The 20,699-nt window shown below is 36.5% G+C and overlaps 1 protein-coding gene across 3 annotated transcripts; it reads left to right on the top strand.

Moving 5' to 3' along the window:
* Positions 1-921: 921 nt before the first annotated feature.
* LOC109340900 (elicitor-responsive protein 3-like) lies at positions 922-3,430 on the top strand. 3 transcript variants are annotated; one of them, XM_019578670.1, is made up of 6 exons: positions 922-1,333; positions 1,694-1,759; positions 1,851-1,980; positions 2,672-2,792; positions 3,159-3,242; positions 3,288-3,430. In XM_019578670.1, exons 1-5 carry the CDS (start codon positions 1,267-1,269, stop codon positions 3,225-3,227), a joined length of 453 nt encoding a protein of 150 aa, XP_019434215.1. In that variant the 5' UTR covers positions 922-1,266; the 3' UTR covers positions 3,228-3,242; positions 3,288-3,430. The 3 variants fall into 3 exon arrangements, with proteins under 3 accessions (XP_019434215.1, XP_019434214.1, XP_019434216.1); XM_019578669.1 differs by having other exon boundaries at positions 931-1,333; positions 3,159-3,430; XM_019578671.1 differs by having other exon boundaries at positions 1,019-1,333; positions 1,854-1,980; positions 3,159-3,430.
* The last annotated feature ends 17,269 nt before the right edge of the window (positions 3,431-20,699 follow it).

Raw genomic sequence — 20,699 nt, 5'->3', positions numbered from 1 at the left:
AGTGCTGATTTTGGGGGAGTTGGAGAGAGAAAAACACTAAAATCGACAATTTCATTGCCGATTTCAGGAAAATTACACTAGTTTTGTAATTTTCCAAAACGGTGCACCAAAATCGTAAATTTTCGGTTTAGGTGCACCATATGTGTGAATTTTCCAAAAACTCCAGAATCATTTGCAGTAATCATTGTTGGCAAGATACCATGTAAAAGAACAGTTATGATGAAAAGAAGAGAGAGATAGTAGTTATGAAGTGGTAGTTGAATTGTCACTTTGCTATTATTGAATCAAAAGCAAATTACAATAGGTGGAAACGTCTATTTATAGGAAAGTTGTAGCTTACACTAGACGCTACTCTAGAAAGTACAATGCAGTAAAATACAGTACAATTGATAATTGTCATTGTACTGTAAATTAAACTAAGCTAACAATGTAGTACAATGCATTACAGTTGATAATTGTCATTGTACTACAGAAGAAACTAAGCTAACTTGGAGTGTAAATAGGAATTGTACTACCTTTGTCAACACAACTAATACTAACTTCTATTCTTTAACAAGGCAATAATAATATTAGAGGTTTAAAAATTTTAATTGACATAATATATTTTTATTAATACGAGATAATATATAAGATATGATTTAGGAGAACATATCAATGTTCGACTTTTTGACCTATGTGATGATATGGCATTGAAAGAAGAAAAATAATTTATTTACTCATAAAAATGATTGTTAATCATTAATTAGATTATTAGTATCCATCTGGGTTGTTGGTTCATTCCACACATATTTGATTTTAAATAAATTTGAGTTTTGCATATGAAAAAAATAAGGAAGCCGGTATCCTCTACTTAATTCCCAAAAGTAAGAACTCTCCTTTGTTTTCCTTTTTAGGAAGTTGCTTGCTCACACACCTCACTTTCTTTAACAGCATATTCTTATTAGTGTGAACATGGGCTATGGAGTTATCCTATGTACATATAAGGTATGTGTTAACTAATTAAATATAATATCTTGGTGTTTAAATAGCCGTATTGTAAATAAAAAGTTAGGAAAAAAATCAAATATTTAAATGGAATACATTGGATCCAGACAAAGTCAAGCTCCAATCGTGCGTACTGGTTCAGGCTTTTCTGGTGCAGTGACTTCTACTTTTATATCAACTTTAAGTTAGCACAGAATATTAGACAAAAGGGTTATATGTAAAACGTTATTCTCCATAGAATTTGTGAAGAGTGTGCCCAAAACTCAAATTTCAAAGACAAAGATGCCTCGTGGTACACTTGAAGTTGTTTTAGTCAGTGCCAAAGGCCTTCAAGGCAATGACTTTCTCTGTAAGTATTAGGTCAATGATCTTTAACTCTTTAAATATTTTGATCAAGATACATGTTTTTAAATCTCAGCTAACAAATTATATCTTATTTTCATATTAAACTAGAGAAAATTCATGTTAAGATGTGATCTATCTAGATATTTGTTGTTCATAAAGTAATGTTTAATGGATCTACCTTATTTGCACATTAAACTTTACTATCATTTCAATTGACCTTATGTTTAATCTGAGTAAAGGGTATTTTCCCAAATGCAATGAAATTAACTGGTTATAATCACAAGGGATTGACTATTGAAGTCAACTATGCAAATTATTCAAGATCATAGTACTCTAATAGTCTGATTTTATTTGCAATGAGCAGCAAGCGTAGATCCTTATGTGATTCTTACATACCGGGCACAGGAACACAAAAGCACTGTGAAAGAAGGTTCATTTCTGACAAAGTTTACTATATATATATATATGCTTCTTTATAACTTTTTCTCTGCTGGCTTGATTAATGTGTTATGAACTTATAGCAGGTGGTGGATCCAGCCCAAAATGGAATGAGAGCTTTCTTTTCACTGTTTCTGACAGTGCTTCTGAACTTAATCTAAGGATAATCGATAAAGACCATTTTAGTAAAGATGATTTTCTTGGCGAGGCAATGTGAGTTACATTATTTTTTGACTTGTACAGATAATGAAGATATAAAATGTATACTTGATGTTATACATAGCTAGTCTAAGTATAGATAAAAAGTGAATTTGTGTTAAATAATCAATAACCAATATAAATCTTTGTCGAATATCTATATTGTCGACTAACAATGTGATATTCAAGTAAAGAGACTAATAATATAAATTCTGAATTTCCAGTGGACCAAATATTTATGCAAATTTCCTTCCCGAGTAGCTCTAGTGACTGGTCTAATTTTCATTTGCTTTTTGCCATGAGTAATTGTTGTTGATAGAAAGGATTTAATTATGACTTATTGTTGGTGTGAAGTTTTTTATAATGATATCATGTTGCTACATCATTTAAAAATAGAGTGTAAAATGTGTGTATCATTCATCATTCATTTGCAATATTTTTATTTAAAAGTTAATAATAATTAAAAATCAATGGTGAATGATGTAGTGACAGGGTAAAAAACTTTTACACTGTCAGTGTATATATCTTTTTACCTTAAAAATATTTAACTTTCAAAATAATTAATTCCGAAGTGCCATATGGTACCTGATAGGTTGATGGAATAACAAATTTTAGATTGATAATGCATCAAAATTAAACTATGAAACAAAAGGTGGTTAGAATGGGCATACTGAACATGCATTCATGTATATATGATTATATGCAGAATTCCTATAGATGCAGTGGTTGCAGAAGGTAGCATTCCAGAGACTCCATACAATGTTGTGAAGGATGAAGACTATCGTGGAGAAATTAAGGTGGCTCTCACTTTTACTCCTGAGCCAGAGGTAATGCTAAAAGCCTAGAATCACTATTTTAAATTATACCTGAACCACTGTTGTGATGAGATTTTATTCTTGAACAAAAGTGGGATAGACTTGTTAGAATTAGAGGGAGGGCATTGACTCCGATACGAATGAACCCACGAATTCAGCAATTATGAATTGGGCACTTTAAGTATTCAGTCATGAATGCTGAGCAGGAATCCTCTTATATAGTACATTCTAATTGAAGTGAAAACTTTTAAAGAAATCAATGCAAACACAACTGCCACCTCAATTTAATAGACTGACTAGAATATTTTGTTAAGTTACTTTTCTAATGCTTAGAGACCTAGATTTATAACAATTTACCATTAACCTTTCTGGTTGCAGAGATATGATGACAGCTACAAAGCAGAAGAAAGCTATGGGGGATGGACACAATCTAACAGAGATATATAAAGTGAAGCAAGTATTTACAATTTTCCAGGACCCATAATTTCATTTTGGAACAAAAAAATAAGCAGTTTTAGGTCACTGGGAAGTTCTAATTCAGTGTTTGTTTTTCTAGTGTGATGATATGAATTATGTTGTTTGGTTGATTTCCTCCCTTTTCATGTCAACTTTTTTGTGCTTAACATTTTATTTAACAGAAATTTATTTCATTTTGTTGCATATCATCATCATCCTCGTGGAAAAAAGACGACAACTAAATCAAATTAGGCGCTCATAACAAGACAAACAGCATCTCATGTTATATAGTGGTTCAACTTGAATCGAAAATTGAGAGTCATACTTCAAGGCAGGGCCGTACTTGGTAATGGAGATCATAAAAACAGAAAAACCATATGATTAAAGAATGTCATCTAATTAAAATGAAAAATTATAAAAAAAATAATAATTTTTTTATATTACTTTGTCAAATATGATTTTCTTGAAATTTGGAGACAAATTTTCTTTTGGACGTAAGATCTATACTCCATAATGGGAGGATGTGCGCTAAATGCATAGCATAAGACCCATACTTAATGGGGCTCAAATATTTTTTAATTATATAATTAATTTTATCTCCACATAGCAAATATGTTATTCTTTTTATTCATTCTCAAATTTATTGTGTTGTCAATTATTACAATGGTACACATGAATAAGTTTAATACTTTCTTAGGTTGTAATGCTCTTTATTTTATATTATTGCATAATTAACTCAAGAAAATGACTCCAAACATTATCATATACCTTTTAACATTCCTTAAGAAAATGTTTCCAAAAAATATATTGGACTCAAGTCTTAACAAATAACAATAATTGAACTAAAAAACTAATGTATTGATATTCTCATGATTTATATGAGACCTATTTTGTTCAAAATTTAATATAAAAAACTAATGTATTGAAGAAGCAATTGGAAGACTTACTACAAAAACAGTTCGTCAGACCAAGTGTTTCTCCATGGGGTGCTTCGATGTTATTTATGTAGAAGAAGGATGGCAGTATGCGGTAGTGTACTAACTACTAACAGTTGAATAAAGTCACCATCAAGAGAAGTACCCTTTGCCAAGAATTGATGACTTGATGGATCAACAGAGAGGAGCGACTGTGTTCTCAAAAATCAATCTTCGATCGGGGTACCACGAAATACGCGTGAAGTCGGAAGATATTCTAAAAACAGCTTTTCGGACGCGTTATGGCCATTACGAATACTTTGTGATGCCATTTGATGTAACAAATGCTCCTACAGTGTTCATGGATTACATGAATAAGATTTTTCACCCATACCTCGATACTTTTGTAGTCGTATTTATTGATTATATCCTGATTTACTCGAAGAATTAAGATGAACATGCGAAAAATATGAGGATAGTGTTGTAGACTTTGAAGGACAACAAACTCTATGCCAAACTTTCGAAGTGCGTATTTTGGCTGGAATCGGTGAATTTTCTCGGGCATGTGATATCAAGCAAAGGAATTGATGTGGACCCTACTAAAATGGAAACAATGATGGAATGGAATTCTACGAGATCAGAAGCTTCCTCGGTTTAGCAGGATTTTATCGGAAGTTCATAGAAGGATTTTTGAAGTTGGCTTTGCCACTGACTATGCTAACAAGAAAAGACAAAGCCTTCGTTTGGACGGCAAAGTGTGAGGAAAATTTTCAAGAGCTGGAGAAAAGATTTACCACATCGCGTGTATTGATTTTGCTAGACCTGAATGAGAACTACAACGTATACTGTGACGCATGGAAACAAGACATGGGTTGTGTGTTGATGCAACAGAAAAAGGCGGTGGTTAATGATTCAAGACAATTAAAGCCACATGAGCAGAATTATCCGACACACGACTTAGAGTTGGCTGCGATTATTTTTGCTCTCAAGATCTGGAGGCATCATCTCTGTGGGGTGAGATTTGAAGTCTTCAACGATCACAAAAACTTGAAGTATTTGTTCGACTAGAAGGAACTGAACATGAGGCAAAGGCGATGGATGGAATTCCTCAAGGACTACGACTTTGACCTTCAGTACCACCCTGGGAAAGCTAATGTGGTGGCTGATGCCTTGAGTAGGAAGTCTCCGCACATGTCCACCATGATGGTCAGCGATATGGAACTGATAGAAGAGTTTAGAGATGGTCAGATAGATGGTGGTTGATGCCTACTCTGAGCTGCCTTCACGTTTTCCCTTATCATTCTTATCTTTTCCACCATCTGTTGAACCACATAGGGTCCTAGTATAAGAGTCTCTCCTGCTTCAAACCAACATAACGGTGTACTGCACTTTCTACCGTAAAGAGCTTCCTACTACGTCATGCCGATACTTGAATGAAAGTTGTTGTTGTGGAGAACTCCAACCCTCGGATATCCCTGTTTGGAAATGGGATAGCATTGCAATTGATTTTGTAAGTGGTTTTCCATGGACTCAGAAATGGTACGATGTTGTTTGGGTTATAGTGGACCGTTTGACGAAGATGGTTCACTTCCTACCAATCAACATAAAGTACTCTTTGGAGAGACTGACAGATCTGTACATCAAAGAAATTGTCAGAATGCATGGGATTCTTACCAATATCATCTCAGATAGAGATCCGCATTTCACTTTGAAGTTTTGGAAGGGCATGCAGATGGCTTTAGGTACCAAGTTGAGTATAAGTTCGACTTACCACCCGTAGATTGATGGCCAAATCGAATGGACTATTCAGTCATTGGAATATATGCTTAGAGCATATGTGTTGGAACACTCTGGAAGTTGGGCGGACTATCTTCATCTGATAGAGTTCACCTACAACAAAAACAACTTTCATTCAAGTATCGGCATGACGCTGTATGAAGCTCTTTCCGACAGAAATTGCAGAACGTCGTTATGTTGGTTTGAAGCAGGAAAGACTCTGATACTAGGACCCGATGTGGTTCAGTAGATGATGGAAAAGATAAGAATGATAAGAGAAAACATGAAGGCAGCTTAGGGCAGGTAGAACAGCTACTATGACAAAAGGAGGAACCCTCTCAGTTTTGAACAATGAGATCATGTCTTCATGAGGGTGGTCTTAATGACTGGCATTGGCAGAGTATGTTTTCTTAATATGTATGTTTAATTTTAGAGGACGTAAATCTTATAAGTTGGGGAGGATTGCAACACTGTGATTTTATGTACGCATTTTATTAATTATTTAAATGACAAGCGACTAATTTTAGAAATTAATCGGTATTGATTTAGGCTAAAGCTCAGATGAGTTTTAGTCTTGTATGATGATTTCCTAATTTATGGTAAATTTTCGTAATTGTTTGCGACAGAAAGTCTTCGGGCCTTTTCTAGGCACAAATTCACCTTAAATACGGCCCAAAAGGTGATTTTTTAGTTCCATAACTCAGAATTGACTTCTGATTTTTCAATTGGTTTCAAAATATTATTTCGAGTCAAAATAGTCACCAAGTTATCAGTAACTCATCTCTAGATATTTTTCACTGTGAAATCTAAGTTCTGACGTTCTAAACGTAACCCTAGATCGAGAGATTTTTTTAATCTTCGGCCGAGTTTTAGCTGACAACACTCAGACATGGTTTTAATCATGATGTTTCATCGTATTAGTCACATTACTATGCATGAGTCAAGATTGCTTGTGGAAGAAGCAAGGGTACAACCTTTTTTCCACAATCCCCAAAACCACTCATCAACCCTTACATCACCAAGATTTTGGAGATCCCCCCTTTGATTTTCCTACCAAAAATCTGAATTTTCCTCTATAAAGGCAAACTTTGGCCTTGAGGAAGACTTTCCTCTCCTCACTCTCTTATTTTACATTCTAGCATTTCTAGAGATTCTTAAGGTAGTTTCGTCATTGTGTTCTCATTCTCTTCCACTTACATTAGTAGATACTTATCATTGTTGTTATGTTGTTGAAGGATCTGTTTTATTTTAATGTTCGGATTCAAGAATTTTTTTATTGTTAAACCATGTAAAGCATGGATTTCTCCATTTGTTTTTGTCTTGAAAACCATAACCATGAACAAGTGTAGAATAGTTGTTTTTCGTATTTAATGCTAGAAATATAATATTGATATTTCAATATGGTTAAAGGTGATGATTTGTATATCAAAGGAACCTTTAAGGAGTTTTTGAAACCATGTAAAATTTGGATTTTTCCACTTGTTTTTTGCTTGAAAAACCATAGTCTTGGACAAGTTTAGAATAGTATTTTTTTTTAATGCTAGAAGATTTAATGTTGGTGTTTGAATGTGTTTAAAGGTGGTGATTTTTACATCAAAGGAACCTTTAATGCGTTTAATGATAAGTTGAAAAATCAAAACTTTCCTTAACATTAGGTCTAAAATCTTGGCATATATGTGTTTAGGAAAAGTTTAATTTCTATCTTTGAAATCTAAAATATTTATAACTTGAGTGTTTTGAAGGTGTAAAGTAGTGTTGTTAGTGTGAATAATGGATGTGTTACCAACACTAAAGAACCATATTAAGGAAAAGGATGAGTTTTTTATTGAAAAAGTGTTGTTGAAATAGTATTATGTGTTAAGAGTTTGATTAGTGAATGATATCCTTTGACTTCCAAGATCAAGTAATGATTTGGGATAAAATATGACTTATAAAAGTCTTGACTTTATAAACTTAAAGTGATATGAAGTCTTGGATGGTAGATTAGTTATAGTATGGACATTGTTAAGTTAGCTTACTTTAAAGTGGTAAGTTTAACTTAAGAAATCTTGATTTTTAGAATGTTAACTTTTGATATGTTGTTCTTGGCTATGTGATCAACACCTCAACCCTTGTGGTTACTAATAAAATAAAAAGTATTTAGATGACCATAGATTTAATTTAATCTACTTGAGTTACATTACTTTAAAGTGGTAAGCTTAACTTTAGAGATCTTGATTCAAAGTGTTGATTTTGGTTAAGAAACTTACCTTTAAGTAGTGAGTATGCCTTAAAAAGTCTTCATGAAAGTATTAATTTGTGTTAAATTTTAAAGTACAAGATTGGTTAAAGTCTTAGTTTAAAAAGGATTGTTTTCTTAAACAATACTTTCGATGATAAAGGATGGTTCAAGAATATGTAATTTTGAACCGGATAGATGAAAGTGATTGAGTTCACAAGAGTTAAAAGATATCTTTACCTTAGGGTTATCATGCAAAAATTTATTGTAAGAATCTATAAAACTCCTTTGTTGGGGATAATGTACTCCAAAGGTGTAAACTTCGTAGGAAAGAATAATTACATTAGACTTATGCGAATTTGTACAAGAGGTTCATCATAACCAAAGTAATGAGTGTTAAAAGTTACATTGTTAAGGGCGAGGCTCGAAAGGTTATGTTTTTCCTATGCAGCGAGATCGTCTGACCGTAAGAGGCTTGGCCATTGGGCCGTACAAGGTGATTCACCAATGGCTCATAGTGGAGATGAGGTTTTCCTCTGTTGATGATAAGATCGGGTCCCACTAGAAGCATTTCTGATGGGAGATGTCTTAGGATGGGCCGATCGATATAAAATAATGATTAAAAGGTTTAGTCTGCTAACCTCGGCTAGTGTGCATACTCATTGTGAATAATGAAGTAGTGGAGAGGAAAATTACGGGAGACGAACGAGCCGTGAGATGTTGAGAGGGTCGGTGATGGCGGTGATTTTTCAGCAAAGCCTTGAGGGAGAGTCTAGGTGAGACGAGTCCCCTGTATTCCCAGATGAGATATTCTATTGGATCAAACAGTGCAAACTAGACGATCTCCGACAACCCCTCTTTGCAATCAGGATCAATGAGAGGGATGCTCAAAAAGTGTTTGATACGACACCGTTCTGAAAAGGGCAGTTCCTTTGGAACATATCAATCATATATCCTTGCGAGGAATAATTTGGTGCGTTCAAATCGGCTTGTTATGGGACCTGTACTCTCAGTTATTTCCGAATAGTTTATTAGGAGGATATTGGTCTAAGGATGGATGAAATAAACATAGAATTCATACATTGAATTTGTGGATTTTGATCCTCATAGTCTGAGTTTCAACATCATTCATCATTTGCATTTATGTATGTGATAATATAGAATGAATATTATGTGTGTTATGTATGAATGTGATATTTTGTATAATTCTACACCATCGATGAAAAGTATTCATTAGATATCTTACTTCTTTTTTTCTACTTGTTTTCAGTACACGTTCTCGTTTAGATGGACTGACCGGCAAGAATTCGGAACTACTAATTCTCGATGTCCCAGGAGGGGACATGGAGGATTAACAAAAATCACTACACCTACACAGGCCCTTGTGCCTTCGATTTGGAGATGGTGTGTGATGGCACCATGATGCGCTTCCCATCCCTTAATGCAGACTTAGAGGCTTCCCTCACTTTTCCAGATCGGAGGTCGGCACCTGCAGTATCCTCTACTCAGTTTGCCATTAAGGTGTAACCATCATAATTAAATGATGGAAGAAGGGTGGCTGCCTTGTAATGATGAGTGAACTACATGAATTCTTAATTGTGTTGAGACCGTTGGGACTCAATGGCCTTGTCCAACGTGGAGCTTAGCTACATTTGGAAGAGTATCCATGACTTGGAATCCAATGCAAGTAAGACCATGAGCTAGCACACGACTCATTTGACACACTTATTGACCATGAAGAATCAAGAATCATATGCTTACATTTATGCTAATCGTGAAGTCCAATTGAAGATAGGAACCCATATTGATCAACATTCAATTATGGCCGTGGAGACTTTATGAGGGCATTATGACATGTTTTCAACCATGGGCTCAAAGTTATGACTCTCAAGGCTGTAAACTTCAATGGTGAATAGAATCCAAGGTTTCTAGCCTAGAATGACCCAAGAAATCGTGGACAATATGAAGAATAACTCAGAATGGAATCCTATGAGAAAGCCAACATTTATGTTAGCCATAAGAGACTTAATGGAGGAATTATTTCATGGTTAACTCATATGATTCAATGTTTAGTTGTGGAATCAATGCAAGAAAGGTATTCAATGTATCCAAGACTTCGATACCATCATACACACGTGCAACAATAGAAGAAGGAAGTCCAAGGCTCATCAAAACTCATTTAAAGCGTGGAGCACAAGGAAGATCAACAAATGGCATCTTATGTTACTCATTATTTGTCTTTAATGTAATAATGTAGTCAATAAGCATGTGTAGACTTCCTTAAGTTGCCTAGTCGTGTAGTGGCATGAATATACCCATGTATTTCGTGCAAGTTTGTAGGAATCATGGTATCCAATGTAGGATAGCCATGTATTAGGCTTTAAAGTGTTTTAATTTCTTGTCTTTACTTGGAGGCCAAGTATGGCTAGTCATCCAATAAATGTAGCAACATGCACTCTGGAATAAACAAGTTGAAAGTTGAATTGGAATTGTTTTCCTCTTTAGTTGAGCATAGGCTCCTAAAACCATTCTTGGTGGAACCAAGAATTATCAATCTTATCAAGGATCCTTCCTTGTGGCGATTATCACTTGGCTTATCAAACAACTGAATTGTTTGTGGCACCATCACCTTTGAATCTTCTCCATTTCTTTTATCCTATCACAAACATCTCCATTGCCCAAATAAAATTGGCCTAAACAACACTTGGCTCAACTAAAACCAATTCTAACCCAGCTAGACCAAGCCAAACTTGGCTAGGATCACACCGACTCGGTCGGAGTCAGCAGACCATGCTAGGATCAGCCAGACTCGGTCAAAATCAGTAGACCAGGCTAGAATCAGCCATACAGGGCCAGAAACAACTAGGCACGGCCAAAATAAAGCTAGACTAGGTCATGGTTCAAGCCATCTCAGCCAAAGGTGATACACCATCCAAGAACGATTGCAAAAATGAACCTTTTACCCAAGAGGTTCACATCACGTGGTATTAGAGCCACTTCTTGTTTGGTGTCTAAACCACTTGTGGTTTAGTAAGTATCAAGTTTTTTTTTTATTTGAGTCTTTTCTTTATTTTTCTTCGTTATTCAAAAAGTGTCAAAAACAGAAAGTGTCAAACAAAAGTGTTCAACCCGTGTGAACAAAAAAAAATTGTCCAAAAGTGTCTATCAAAGAAAAACATAGTACAAACAAAATGTCAATAATATAAAAGTGTCCAAAATTTTGAGTCAAAAGTGTCAAGCACATCCATATTGTGTGTCATGTTTACAAACCAAGTCCAAGCTTTCCAATACTAGATGGACCAAATGTGGATAGAATTGGATAGGAAACTTCCTACAAAAGATGCCAAAATAAAGGTTCCAACCTTTAATGGAAAATATCTTCAATTGTAATTCTTACAATGAAGAGAAGAAAATTTTGGTGGCTACTTCAAAATTTAAGGAATATGCCTTAAATTGGTGGGATCAACTCCAAAAGGAGAGGAGTAAATGTGGTGCCAAACCAATTGGTACTTGGGAAGTAGGTATGCTCCAAAAGCATATCAACAAGCCAATCACAACAAATTATCGAGCCAACCCAAGTCAATCCCAACAAAGTTTGAGCTAATAGACTTCTCAAGGAAGTTCAAAAGGGCATTACAATATGCATCCACAAAAACCAAAAGAGAGCCCAAAATCATGAGTCAAACACTTGTGAGTAAGAGAGATTTGAGTGAAACACTTGTGAGTGAGGAAAACACAAAGAGTGCAAATACTATGAGTGATATACAAAGTGAGGTTAAGAGTGTATTGGTTACAAGACAACCCTTGTACCTACCCTCTTGTGGGGAATTTTTTACGACTAACCATTCTAATGAAAATTGTTTATCAAATGTTGTTGATCATTTTTTGCAGGCTGTTCGTGAATTATTTCCCAAAGAAGTTGTTTGTGTTCTTCCACCTATCAACTCACGTGTGGAACCTAGTGAAGATGTGGATCATGTGCATATATTTAAAACAAGCAACATTGAAGATTCAACATTGATGGTGAAAAATGAGTGTTATCAAATTACACATTTTTTGCCATTAAACAACACATTTGTCACAGGGATGATCCAAGATGAATATGTTGAGAGTTGGAGTGAAAGAATCTTAAAGATTTCTTTTGATCCGGGAGGATATGCCTATTTGAATTTGAGGTCAAATTCACTTCAAGAAGGAGGGGATGATGTGACCCAGGGGGGTGACCCAATTTCCACGGGTTAAGTCCTTAAAATGCCTTAAGATGACCAGAAGCCACAAATCTGACCTTGGCCAAGAAGCTGTCCAAGCCTAGTAGGCACCAGGCCAGCACTGAGCTAGGAGCAGGGCCATATGGCCTAGACAGATGCACTAGGATGTTGGACAGGAGAACCAGGGCGCTAGCGTATACACCAGAGCATTGGGCGTGGGACAAATCCTGGCTGAGGCACTAAGCCAAGTCTGACTGAGGCACAGGGACCAGACCTGATCAAGGCGTTGGGCGCACGGGACCAGGCGCTGGGCGCGGGACCAAGCCTAACCGAGATAGAAGGCACCGGGCTGGGTGTGGGTGTGGCACACAGGCCAGCTGCGCATGGCCAGGACTGAGCCAGACATTGGGCACACAATCTGGCCAGCTGGCGTGGCAACTTTGGCCCAGCCATAAGTTGGCCAATTTTGGTCCAATGGTCACGTGGGACCCATGAGCAATTTCAGCACACCATTTCCAAGTGGAATTTAATTCTCTTCAGCATATTTTAATTAGTCTAATTCCAATAAATTGCCTTGTAAATTCATCAGTAAAAGAGCCATTAAGCTATAACTCCTACTCTGAGCTGCCTTCACGTTTTCCCTTATCATTCTTATCTTTTCCACCATCTGTTGAACCACATAGGGTCCTAGTATAAGAGTCTCTCCTGCTTCAAACCAACATAACGGTGTACTGCACTTTCTACCGTAAAGAGCTTCCTACTACGTCATGCCGATACTTGAATGAAAGTTGTTGTTGTGGAGAACTCCAACCCTCGGATATCCCTGTTTGGAAATGGGATAGCATTGCAATTGATTTTGTAAGTGGTTTTCCATGGACTCAGAAATGGTACGATGTTGTTTGGGTTATAGTGGACCGTTTGACGAAGATGGTTCACTTCCTACCAATCAACATAAAGTACTCTTTGGAGAGACTGACAGATCTGTACATCAAAGAAATTGTCAGAATGCATGGGATTCTTACCAATATCATCTCAGATAGAGATCCGCATTTCACTTTGAAGTTTTGGAAGGGCATGCAGATGGCTTTAGGTACCAAGTTGAGTATAAGTTCGACTTACCACCCGTAGATTGATGGCCAAATCGAATGGACTATTCAGTCATTGGAATATATGCTTAGAGCATATGTGTTGGAACACTCTGGAAGTTGGGCGGACTATCTTCATCTGATAGAGTTCACCTACAACAAAAACAACTTTCATTCAAGTATCGGCATGACGCTGTATGAAGCTCTTTCCGACAGAAATTGCAGAACGTCGTTATGTTGGTTTGAAGCAGGAAAGACTCTGATACTAGGACCCGATGTGGTTCAGTAGATGATGGAAAAGATAAGAATGATAAGAGAAAACATGAAGGCAGCTTAGGGCAGGTAGAACAGCTACTATGACAAAAGGAGGAACCCTCTCAGTTTTGAACAATGAGATCATGTCTTCATGAGGGTGGTCTTAATGACTGGCATTGGCAGAGTATGTTTTCTTAATATGTATGTTTAATTTTAGAGGACGTAAATCTTATAAGTTGGGGAGGATTGCAACACTGTGATTTTATGTACGCATTTTATTAATTATTTAAATGACAAGCGACTAATTTTAGAAATTAATCGGTATTGATTTAGGCTAAAGCTCAGATGAGTTTTAGTCTTGTATGATGATTTCCTAATTTATGGTAAATTTTCGTAATTGTTTGCGACAGAAAGTCTTCGGGCCTTTTCTAGGCACAAATTCACCTTAAATACGGCCCAAAAGGTGATTTTTTAGTTCCATAACTCAGAATTGACTTCTGATTTTTCAATTGGTTTCAAAATATTATTTCGAGTCAAAATAGTCACCAAGTTATCAGTAACTCATCTCTAGATATTTTTCACTGTGAAATCTAAGTTCTGACGTTCTAAACGTAACCCTAGATCGAGAGATTTTTTTAATCTTCGGCCGAGTTTTAGCTGACAACACTCAGACATGGTTTTAATCATGATGTTTCATCGTATTAGTCACATTACTATGCATGAGTCAAGATTGCTTGTGGAAGAAGCAAGGGTACAACCTTTTTTCCACAATCCCCAAAACCACTCATCAACCCTTACATCACCAAGATTTTGGAGATCCCCCCTTTGATTTTCCTACCAAAAATCTGAATTTTCCTCTATAAAGGCAAACTTTGGCCTTGAGGAAGACTTTCCTCTCCTCACTCTCTTATTTTACATTCTAGCATTTCTAGAGATTCTTAAGGTAGTTTCGTCATTGTGTTCTCATTCTCTTCCACTTACATTAGTAGATACTTATCATTGTTGTTATGTTGTTGAAGGATCTGTTTTATTTTAATGTTCGGATTCAAGAATTTTTTTATTGTTAAACCATGTAAAGCATGGATTTCTCCATTTGTTTTTGTCTTGAAAACCATAACCATGAACAAGTGTAGAATAGTTGTTTTTCGTATTTAATGCTAGAAATATAATATTGATATTTCAATATGGTTAAAGGTGATGATTTGTATATCAAAGGAACCTTTAAGGAGTTTTTGAAACCATGTAAAATTTGGATTTTTCCACTTGTTTTTTGCTTGAAAAACCATAGTCTTGGACAAGTTTAGAATAGTATTTTTTTTTAATGCTAGAAGATTTAATGTTGGTGTTTGAATGTGTTTAAAGGTGGTGATTTTTACATCAAAGGAACCTTTAATGCGTTTAATGATAAGTTGAAAAATCAAAACTTTCCTTAACATTAGGTCTAAAATCTTGGCATATATGTGTTTAGGAAAAGTTTAATTTCTATCTTTGAAATCTAAAATATTTATAACTTGAGTGTTTTGAAGGTGTAAAGTAGTGTTGTTAGTGTGAATAATGGATGTGTTACCAACACTAAAGAACCATATTAAGGAAAAGGATGAGTTTTTTATTGAAAAAGTGTTGTTGAAATAGTATTATGTGTTAAGAGTTTGATTAGTGAATGATATCCTTTGACTTCCAAGATCAAGTAATGATTTGGGATAAAATATGACTTATAAAAGTCTTGACTTTATAAACTTAAAGTGATATGAAGTCTTGGATGGTAGATTAGTTATAGTATGGACATTGTTAAGTTAGCTTACTTTAAAGTGGTAAGTTTAACTTAAGAAATCTTGATTTTTAGAATGTTAACTTTTGATATGTTGTTCTTGGCTATGTGATCAACACCTCAACCCTTGTGGTTACTAATAAAATAAAAAGTATTTAGATGACCATAGATTTAATTTAATCTACTTGAGTTACATTACTTTAAAGTGGTAAGCTTAACTTTAGAGATCTTGATTCAAAGTGTTGATTTTGGTTAAGAAACTTACCTTTAAGTAGTGAGTATGCCTTAAAAAGTCTTCATGAAAGTATTAATTTGTGTTAAATTTTAAAGTACAAGATTGGTTAAAGTCTTAGTTTAAAAAGGATTGTTTTCTTAAACAATACTTTCGATGATAAAGGATGGTTCAAGAATATGTAATTTTGAACCGGATAGATGAAAGTGATTGAGTTCACAAGAGTTAAAAGATATCTTTACCTTAGGGTTATCATGCAAAAATTTATTGTAAGAATCTATAAAACTCCTTTGTTGGGGATAATGTACTCCAAAGGTGTAAACTTCGTAGGAAAGAATAATTACATTAGACTTATGCGAATTTGTACAAGAGGTTCATCATAACCAAAGTAATGAGTGTTAAAAGTTACATTGTTAAGGGCGAGGCTCGAAAGGTTATGTTTTTCCTATGCAGCGAGATCGTCTGACCGTAAGAGGCTTGGCCATTGGGCCGTACAAGGTGATTCACCAATGGCTCATAGTGGAGATGAGGTTTTCCTCTGTTGATGATAAGATCGGGTCCCACTAGAAGCATTTCTGATGGGAGATGTCTTAGGATGGGCCGATCGATATAAAATAATGATTAAAAGGTTTAGTCTGCTAACCTCGGCTAGTGTGCATACTCATTGTGAATAATGAAGTAGTGGAGAGGAAAATTACGGGAGACGAACGAGCCGTGAGATGTTGAGAGGGTCGGTGATGGCGGTGATTTTTCAGCAAAGCCTTGAGGGAGAGTCTAGGTGAGACGAGTCCCCTGTATTCCCAGATGAGATATTCTATTGGATCAAACAGTGCAAACTAGACGATCTCCGACAACCCCTCTTTGCAATCAGGATCAATGAGAGGGATGCTCAAAAAGTGTTTGATACGACACCGTTCTGAAAAGGGCAGTTCCTTTGGAACATATCAATCATATATCCTTGCGAGGAATAATTTGGTGCGTTCAAATCGGCTTGTTATGGGACCTGTACTCTCAGTTATTTCCGAATAGTTTATTAGGAGGATATTGGTCTAAGGATGGATGAAATAAACATAGAATTCATACATTGAATTTGTGGATTTTGATCCTCATAGTCTGAGTTTCAACATCATTCATCATTTGCATTTATGTATGTGATAATATAGAATGAATATTATGTGTGTTATGTATGAATGTGATATTTTGTATAATTCTACACCATCGATGAAAAGTATTCATTAGATATCTTACTTCTTTTTTTCTACTTGTTTTCAGTACACGTTCTCGTTTAGATGGACTGACCGGCAAGAATTCGGAACTACTAATTCTCGATGTCCCAGGAGGGGACATGGAGGATTAACAAAAATCACTACACCTACACAGGCCCTTGTGCCTTCGATTTGGAGATGGTGTGTGATGGCACCATGATGCGCTTCCCATCCCTTAATGCAGACTTAGAGGCTTCCCTCACTTTTCCAGATCGGAGGTCGGCACCTGCAGTATCCTCTACTCAGTTTGCCATTAAGGTGTAACCATCATAATTAAATGATGGAAGAAGGGTGGCTGCCTTGTAATGATGAGTGAACTACATGAATTCTTAATTGTGTTGAGACCGTTGGGACTCAATGGCCTTGTCCAACGTGGAGCTTAGCTACATTTGGAAGAGTATCCATGACTTGGAATCCAATGCAAGTAAGACCATGAGCTAGCACACGACTCATTTGACACACTTATTGACCATGAAGAATCAAGAATCATATGCTTACATTTATGCTAATCGTGAAGTCCAATTGAAGATAGGAACCCATATTGATCAACATTCAATTATGGCCGTGGAGACTTTATGAGGGCATTATGACATGTTTTCAACCATGGGCTCAAAGTTATGACTCTCAAGGCTGTAAACTTCAATGGTGAATAGAATCCAAGGTTTCTAGCCTAGAATGACCCAAGAAATCGTGGACAATATGAAGAATAACTCAGAATGGAATCCTATGAGAAAGCCAACATTTATGTTAGCCATAAGAGACTTAATGGAGGAATTATTTCATGGTTAACTCATATGATTCAATGTTTAGTTGTGGAATCAATGCAAGAAAGGTATTCAATGTATCCAAGACTTCGATACCATCATACACACGTGCAACAATAGAAGAAGGAAGTCCAAGGCTCATCAAAACTCATTTAAAGCGTGGAGCACAAGGAAGATCAACAAATGGCATCTTATGTTACTCATTATTTGTCTTTAATGTAATAATGTAGTCAATAAGCATGTGTAGACTTCCTTAAGTTGCCTAGTCGTGTAGTGGCATGAATATACCCATGTATTTCGTGCAAGTTTGTAGGAATCATGGTATCCAATGTAGGATAGCCATGTATTAGGCTTTAAAGTGTTTTAATTTCTTGTCTTTACTTGGAGGCCAAGTATGGCTAGTCATCCAATAAATGTAGCAACATGCACTCTGGAATAAACAAGTTGAAAGTTGAATTGGAATTGTTTTCCTCTTTAGTTGAGCATAGGCTCCTAAAACCATTCTTGGTGGAACCAAGAATTATCAATCTTATCAAGGATCCTTCCTTGTGGCGATTATCACTTGGCTTATCAAACAACTGAATTGTTTGTGGCACCATCACCTTTGAATCTTCTCCATTTCTTTTATCCTATCACAAACATCTCCATTGCCCAAATAAAATTGGCCTAAACAACACTTGGCTCAACTAAAACCAATTCTAACCCAGCTAGACCAAGCCAAACTTGGCTAGGATCACACCGACTCGGTCGGAGTCAGCAGACCATGCTAGGATCAGCCAGACTCGGTCAAAATCAGTAGACCAGGCTAGAATCAGCCATACAGGGCCAGAAACAACTAGGCACGGCCAAAATAAAGCTAGACTAGGTCATGGTTCAAGCCATCTCAGCCAAAGGTGATACACCATCCAAGAACGATTGCAAAAATGAACCTTTTACCCAAGAGGTTCACATCACGTGGTATTAGAGCCACTTCTTGTTTGGTGTCTAAACCACTTGTGGTTTAGTAAGTATCAAGTTTTTTTTTTATTTGAGTCTTTTCTTTATTTTTCTTCGTTATTCAAAAAGTGTCAAAAACAGAAAGTGTCAAACAAAAGTGTTCAACCCGTGTGAACAAAAAAAAATTGTCCAAAAGTGTCTATCAAAGAAAAACATAGTACAAACAAAATGTCAATAATATAAAAGTGTCCAAAATTTTGAGTCAAAAGTGTCAAGCACATCCATATTGTGTGTCATGTTTACAAACCAAGTCCAAGCTTTCCAATACTAGATGGACCAAATGTGGATAGAATTGGATAGGAAACTTCCTACAAAAGATGCCAAAATAAAGGTTCCAACCTTTAATGGAAAATATCTTCAATTGTAATTCTTACAATGAAGAGAAGAAAATTTTGGTGGCTACTTCAAAATTTAAGGAATATGCCTTAAATTGGTGGGATCAACTCCAAAAGGAGAGGAGTAAATGTGGTGCCAAACCAATTGGTACTTGGGAAGTAGGTATGCTCCAAAAGCATATCAACAAGCCAATCACAACAAATTATCGAGCCAACCCAAGTCAATCCCAACAAAGTTTGAGCTAATAGACTTCTCAAGGAAGTTCAAAAGGGCATTACAATATGCATCCACAAAAACCAAAAGAGAGCCCAAAATCATGAGTCAAACACTTGTGAGTAAGAGAGATTTGAGTGAAACACTTGTGAGTGAGGAAAACACAAAGAGTGCAAATACTATGAGTGATATACAAAGTGAGGTTAAGAGTGTATTGGTTACAAGACAACCCTTGTACCTACCCTCTTGTGGGGAATTTTTTACGACTAACCATTCTAATGAAAATTGTTTATCAAATGTTGTTGATCATTTTTTGCAGGCTGTTCGTGAATTATTTCCCAAAGAAGTTGTTTGTGTTCTTCCACCTATCAACTCACGTGTGGAACCTAGTGAAGATGTGGATCATGTGCATATATTTAAAACAAGCAACATTGAAGATTCAACATTGATGGTGAAAAATGAGTGTTATCAAATTACACATTTTTTGCCATTAAACAACACATTTGTCACAGGGATGATCCAAGATGAATATGTTGAGAGTTGGAGTGAAAGAATCTTAAAGATTTCTTTTGATCCGGGAGGATATGCCTATTTGAATTTGAGGTCAAATTCACTTCAAGAAGGAGGGGATGATGTGACCCAGGGGGGTGACCCAATTTCCACGGGTTAAGTCCTTAAAATGCCTTAAGATGACCAGAAGCCACAAATCTGACCTTGGCCAAGAAGCTGTCCAAGCCTAGTAGGCACCAGGCCAGCACTGAGCTAGGAGCAGGGCCATATGGCCTAGACAGATGCACTAGGATGTTGGACAGGAGAACCAGGGCGCTAGCGTATACACCAGAGCATTGGGCGTGGGACAAATCCTGGCTGAGGCACTAAGCCAAGTCTGACTGAGGCACAGGGACCAGACCTGATCAAGGCGTTGGGCGCACGGGACCAGGCGCTGGGCGCGGGACCAAGCCTAACCGAGATAGAAGGCACCGGGCTGGGTGTGGGTGTGGCACACAGGCCAGCTGCGCATGGCCAGGACTGAGCCAGACATTGGGCACACAATCTGGCCAGCTGGCGTGGCAACTTTGGCCCAGCCATAAGTTGGCCAATTTTGGTCCAATGGTCACGTGGGACCCATGAGCAATTTCAGCACACCATTTCCAAGTGGAATTTAATTCTCTTCAGCATATTTTAATTAGTCTAATTCCAATAAATTGCCATGTAAATTCATCAGTAAAAGAGCCATTAAGGTGTAACTATCACAATTAAATGATGGAAGGAATGTGGTTGCCTTGTATGATGAGTGAACTACATGAGTTCTCAATTGTGTTGAGACCGTTTGGACTCAATGGCCTTGTCCAATGTGGAGCTTAGCAACATTTGGAAGAGTATCCATGACTAGGAATCCAATGTAAGTCAAGACCATAAGCTAGCACACGACT

This window comes from Lupinus angustifolius, unplaced genomic scaffold (genome assembly GCF_001865875.1).
Source record: "Lupinus angustifolius cultivar Tanjil unplaced genomic scaffold, LupAngTanjil_v1.0 Scaffold_284_19, whole genome shotgun sequence".
Lineage (NCBI taxonomy): Eukaryota > Viridiplantae > Streptophyta > Magnoliopsida > Fabales > Fabaceae > Lupinus > Lupinus angustifolius.
This window is presented reverse-complemented; position numbering and strand designations above follow the sequence as displayed.

What these genes read in the sequence shown, in the direction of transcription:
- LOC109340900 (XM_019578670.1), top strand. Translation starts at nt 1,267, where the DNA reads ATGCCTCGTGGTACACTTGAAGTTGTTTTAGTCAGTGCCAAAGGCCTT. An exon ending in CAAAAGCACTGTGAAAGAAG is followed by an intron (nt 1,760 to 1,850) that starts GTTCATTTCTGA and finishes ATGAACTTATAG; the next exon opens with CAGGTGGTGGATCCAGCCCA. An exon ending in CTTTTACTCCTGAGCCAGAG is followed by an intron (nt 2,793 to 3,158) that starts GTAATGCTAAAA and finishes TTCTGGTTGCAG; the next exon opens with AGATATGATGACAGCTACAA.